This window comes from Triticum dicoccoides, chromosome 7B (genome assembly GCF_002162155.2).
Source record: "Triticum dicoccoides isolate Atlit2015 ecotype Zavitan chromosome 7B, WEW_v2.0, whole genome shotgun sequence".
In the NCBI taxonomy this organism is placed as follows: domain Eukaryota; kingdom Viridiplantae; phylum Streptophyta; class Magnoliopsida; order Poales; family Poaceae; genus Triticum; species Triticum dicoccoides.
In genome coordinates this window covers 467,429,610-467,435,650 of record NC_041393.1, presented here as the reverse complement: position 1 = coordinate 467,435,650, position 6,041 = coordinate 467,429,610, and the positions used below count along the sequence as shown (strand labels likewise).

Sequence of the window (6,041 nt, the reverse complement as noted above, 5' to 3'; positions counted from 1 at the left end):
CGGACTCCTCATGGGGGGGGGCGCCACCTCCTGGGCTGCTGCCCTTTCTCTCCCCTCAGGCCCACTAAGGCCCAATACTTCCCCGGGGGGTTCCGGTAACCCCTCCGGCACTCCGGTTTTTTCCGAAATCACCCGGAACACTTCCGGTGTCCGAATATAGTCGTCCAATATATCAATCTTTATGTCTCGACCATTTCGAGACTCCTCGTCATGTTGATCACATCCGGGACTCCGAACAAACTTCGGTACATCAAAACTTATAAACTCATAATAAAACTGTCATCGTAACGTTAAGCGTGCGGACCCTACGGGTTTGAGAACTATGTAGACATGACCTAGAACTATTCTCGGTCAATAACCAATAGCGGGACCTGGATGCCCATATTGCATCCTACATATTCTATGAAGATCTTTATCGGTCAAACCGCATAACAACATACGTTGTTCCCTTTGTCATCGGTATTATACTTGCCCGAGATTCGATCGTCAGTATCCAATACCTAGTTCAATCTTGTTACCGGCAAGTCTCTTTACTCGTTACATAATGCATCATTCCGTAACTAACTCATTAGCTACATTGCTTGCAAGGCTTATAGTGATGTGCATTACCGGGAGGGCCCAGAGATACCTCTCCGACAATCGGAGTGACAAAACCTAATCTCGAAATACGCCAACCCAACATGTACCTTTGGAGACACCTTTAGTACTCCTTTATAATCACCCAGTTACGTTGTGACGTTTGGTAGTACCCAAAGTGTTCCTCCGATAAACGGGAGTTGCATAATCTCATAGTTATAGGAACATGTATAAGTCATGAAGAAAGCAATAGCAATATACTAAACGATCAAGTGCTATGCTAACGGATTGGGTCATGTCAATCACATCGTTCTCCTATTGATGTGATCTCATTAATCAAATGACAACACATGTCTATGGTTAGGAAACATAACCATCTTTGATCAATAAGCTAGTCAAGTAGAGGCATACTAGTGACGTTGTGTTTGTCTATGTATTCACACATGTATTATGTTTCCGGTTAATACAATTCTAGCATGAATAATAAACATTTATCATGATATGAGGAAATAAATAATAACTTTATTATTGCCTCTAGGGCATATTTCCTCCAGAAGTGCTAAGCTAACGGAATGGGTCAAGTCAATCACATCATTCTCCTAATGATGTGATCCCGTTAATCAAATGACAACTCATGTCTATGGTTAGGAAACTTAACCATCTTTGATTAACGAGCTAGTCAAGTAGAGGCATACTAGTGACACTATGTTTGTCTATGTATTCACACATGTATTATGTTTCCGGTTAATACAATTCTAGCATGAATAATAAACATTTATCATGAAATAAGGAAATAAATAACTTTATTATTGCCTCTAGGGCATATTTCCTTCACTAACGTGGTATCACCCTCGGCACTCGATAGTAACGCCGCGGTGTCGTACAACTAAGGGGAGTGTTGTGCGGTGCCGGGGCCTGGTCTTCAATCCTGTTGATCGGATCTTCTGATAACCCAGCGGGGCAGTTGGGTCAACATGGAGTCTCTGATGGGTCTCTAACCAGCCTATACTAAGCAGTTTAGGATAAACAGGTATGTAACAATAGCAGGGTACAAGATCAGGCAACACAAAGCATGCTATGCTAACGCATGCACTATTCATCTACCGGAAACGGGAAAAAAGTTGCGGGTTCACCTTCGTAGATGGTCCCGACAAGGAAACATATGGCACGGTCGGATTCGTCTCCTTTTTCTGATCAACTTTCATGTAGAAATTTTTCGATCCGAGCTATGGTTTATTTTCTACGAATTTCCGAAGATTTAAATAGTTATTTGAAAATCTTGAAAATTGGCCAAGTCTGAGAATAGTTCAGTCTTTAAACTTCACTTAGCTGTTTTCCAGAGGCTATAACTAGTGTTCTGCCCATCTTATGAATTGGTGCCTAATACCAATCTTGACCAATTTTCTGTGATCTACATGATGATGTCAATTGCATCTCTTTTAGAACCATGTATCCTGTTTATTTTCTGTTCTAAAGTACGTAACACAATAACTCTGTTTTCAGTCTTTTCTGTTAACTGAACATAGACTTTTGTCATTTTCATGGGAATTAATCTAGGTGACTTTTGGAGTTGGTCCAATGGAAAGTATTGAACTCAAGTGTACTACACACCCATATGAACTTTACTCATATTAACTTTTGTTTAGTTGCTGTTTGGGGCTGTCAAGAGGGCTAGTTAGTGTAAAAGTTGCAAAGCTGAATGTTACTGTAGCAGAGGAGCAGCATCCCAGTGCAGTGGGCAGAGCAGCAGCAGGGAGTGGCAGCGGCGGCGCGGCGAGGCCAGCCGAAGGCGGGCGAGGCCGGAGGTGGGCGCAACCACACACTCAGCACACACACACGCACTGTACGCACACACTGCATGCACGCACAACGAGCACACACACGCTGCACACACACATAGAGCACGCACACACACGGCCATGGCAAGCAATGAGCAGCAGTAGAAGTAAGAGCAGCGGCGGCGGCTAAACATAGCGGGCATCAGCAGCAAGTGGAGGGGCGGAGGCGAAACAACGAGGCAACGACAGCGAGCGAGCGAGGCCGCGCGGGACTGCTTGAGCGCATGCATGGGCACGACGAAGCACGCGCTCGTGTTCGTTGAGCTCCTGCGAGCGCCAGGAGCTCGACCGTGGGCTCGGGCGAGTGTAATGGCGGCTCTATCCACGACGACGAAGTGCACAGCGGCGACCAGTGTTAGAAGATATTGTATAGAGATAGGAAAGCTGTTTAACTTGTATCTCTTTCTATCTCTTCTTCTGTTTTATCTCTTCCAACCTCCTGTAACAATCACCATCGATCTCTATCGATTGGTTCTTGTAAGCCACAGCATATTGCATATATATACACACACGGCCGAAGCAAAGGGTTTAACGCTTCCACCAGAGTTTTACATGGTAACAGAGCCTCTTCCTCGATAGATTGGATAGAGATCGCATCTAGCTACCAGGCGACCGCAGCCATGTCCACCACCACCGCAGCCATGATGCCCAGCACCATGGGTGCGCTCACCACCTCCTCGTCCTCCACGTTTGCGTCATCATCCACCTCCAACCCAACCACCTCCTTCCTCGGATCGCCGCCGCAAGAGAAGCTGATGAGGGGCAACTTTCTGCTCTGGAAGGCCATCGTCCTACCATAGATCAAGGGAGCGCAGATGGAACACCATCTTGACGCGAAGAGTCCGGCACCGCCGGCCACCCTCACCATCACCAAGGAAGGAAAAGAACAACAGGTACTGAACTTTGCCAGATCCCTCTGGTTTGCACAACAGCAACAGCTCCAAGGCTACTTGATGGGCTCCCTCTCCCGCGACATTCTTGCACAAGTCGCCACGCTGCAGACGCCGTCCGAAGTCTAGCGCACCATCCATGACATGTTTTTCACCCAGAGCCAAGCCCAAGCCATCAATACCCGCATCGAGCTTACGAATCTTCAAAAAGGTAACATGACTATGGCCGAATATCTTGGAAAGATTAAGAGCCTAACAGATGAAGTTGCCTGCACCGCTGCCGCGCTCTCCGATCCGGAGATCGTGTCCAAGATCTTGGCCGGGCTGGACATCGACTACAATCCAGTAGTCTCGGCCCTTGCAGCTCGGGTGGAGCCGATCACTGTCCAGGAGCTATACAGCCAGCTCCTAAGCTTCGACGCCCGCCTCAGCCTCCTCCATGGCGCCAGCTTCCGTCAATCCTCCGCCAACGCCGTCTCGCGTGGCCGCGGCCGTGGGCGCGGTCACCACGCGCAACGCGGCGGTGGGCGCGGGCACGACAACTCCCAGGACAGCAGCTACAACAATCACTATAGCAACGCCGGAGGCGGCGACAACTACAACAACTCTGGCAACAGATCAGGGGTGGTGGCTTCAGCAACAACACTAGCCGCCGCCCCTCCTCGTCCTCTCATGGTCGCCCTCGGTGTCAACTCTGCAAGAAGGCCGGCCATGAGGTTATGGACTGCTGGCACCGCTATGATGAGGACTACGTTCCCGATGCTAAACATGTTGCTGCAGCCATGCATGAACAAGGAGGAGATGGCGTGTGGTATGTTGATTCCGGCGCCACGGATCATGTCACAAGTGAGCTAGAGCAGCTCGCTCTTCGTGAAAAGTATCACGGCAATGATCAGATTCACACCGCAAGCGGTGGAGGTATGGATATCCAACACATTGGTCAAGCTTTTATTAATTCACCTATGCTTAAACGTGATCTTGTTCTGAAAGATGTTCTTCATGTGCCTCAAGCCGACAAAAATCTTGCTTCCATGTCTCGTTTAGCCACTGATAATAATGTCTTCTTTGGAACTCACCCTCGTTACTTTTTTATAAAGGATCGGGCAACGAGGGAACTTCTACACCACGGTAGATGCATTGGAGGCCTCTACCCCATCACATCCGGAGCACTTAGTCGCAAGCATCGTCAGGTCTACTCTGTCATCAAGCCCTCTTTGGCAAGGTGGCATCAACGATTAGGACATCCTTCCTCAGTCATAGTTAAGCAAGTTATCAATAAAGGCAATCTTTCTTTGTCTCATAGTCCTCTTAGTGATTCAGCTTGTGAAGCTTGTCAATGTGCCAAGAGTCACCAACTTCCCTATCCTAGATCAAGTAGTGTTTCTCATGCTCCTTTAGAGCTTATTTTCAGTGATGTATGGGGCCATGCCCGTGATTCTTTTGGACGAAAGAAATATTATGTCAGTTTCATTGATGATTATAGCAAGTTTACTTGGATTTACTTACTCAAGTATAAATCTGAAGTTTTTTCCGTATTCCAAGAGTTTCAAAAACTTGTTGAAAGACATTTTGACAGTCCAAAGTGACTGGGGAGGGGAGTATGAGAAGCTCAACTCTTTCTTTCGTAGTATTGGTATTGCACACCATGTCTCTTGTCCTCATGCCCATCAACAGAATGGCTCTGCAGAGAGAAAACATCGTCATATTGTTGAAGTTGGTCTATCTTTACTTGCTCACGCTTCTATGCCTCTTAAATATTGGGATGAAGCTTTCATCACTGCCACATATCTTATTAATCGATTGCCTAGCAAAGTCATTGCCAATTCTACTCCTTTGGAACGTCTCTATAATCAAAAACCAGATTATAATTCTCTCAAAACTTTTGGGTGTGCATGCTACCCCAATCTTCGTCCTTATAATCATCATAAACTTGAGTTTCGTTCAACTCAATGTGTTTTTATTGGCCATAGTAATCTTCACAAAGGTTATAAGTGCCTACAAGTTGCTACTGGACGTATCTATATTTCTAGAGACGTTGTTTTTGATGAAAATCTCTTTCCTTTTGCCCAGCTTCATCCAAATGCAGGAGCTCTCCTCCGTGCTGAAATAGATCTTCTTCCAGGTCACGAGGGTGAACTAATTAATGCTGACCTTGTGAAAAGTTCCAATGAAAATTGTGATTCTGCAGATTTTGGTCATCATTTTATGTGCACAGATCAGCACGAGACACACACGTGATCCCATGTTGATCCTGCTGACAGCGGCGCTGGATCCGAAGCCGATCCTTGCGCCAGCGGCGCACGATCCCAGGAGGATCGCTCTCCTCTGCACCCGATGCACGGTTGGACGAGGCCGCCAGCCCAGGCGCGGGTGCATGCGCGCGCGTGGCTGATAACCCCCACTTGGTGGAGCCTGCTAGTCCAGTCACGGGCGCGCGCCTATCACCGCAGGGCGCGGGCGGACGCTTATCATCGCGCGGCACGGACGCAGACGAGCGCTTATCACCGCAGGCGGGAGAGCGCGTATCACCGCGTGGCGCGGATGGGCTCCTATCATCGCGGGCAAGCGCGCACCTATCACCGACCGCCACTTGTTCGTAGGCTGACGCAGATGCGGCTGGCGACAGGGGGACAGGCACAGCAGCCGGTGCAGAATCTTTCTTGGATCCAGCGCTGGGATCTTTGGCGCTGGGATCTTCTGTGGATGGTTCGCCTACATCAACAGCTCTATCTCCGGC

The 6,041-nt window shown here is 48.1% G+C and overlaps 1 protein-coding gene across 1 annotated transcript in view; it reads right to left on the bottom strand.

Moving 5' to 3' along the window:
* The window catches only part of LOC119338995 (exocyst complex component EXO70E2-like), a 49,439-nt gene extending 46,238 nt beyond the window's left edge, over positions 1-3,201 (bottom strand). Inside the window, exon 1 of the mRNA XM_037611187.1 lies at positions 3,020-3,201. Within this exon, the coding sequence (XP_037467084.1) occupies positions 3,020-3,201 (182 nt within the window). The remainder of the gene's footprint in view (positions 1-3,019) is intronic.
* Between the last annotated feature and the right edge of the window lie 2,840 nt (positions 3,202-6,041).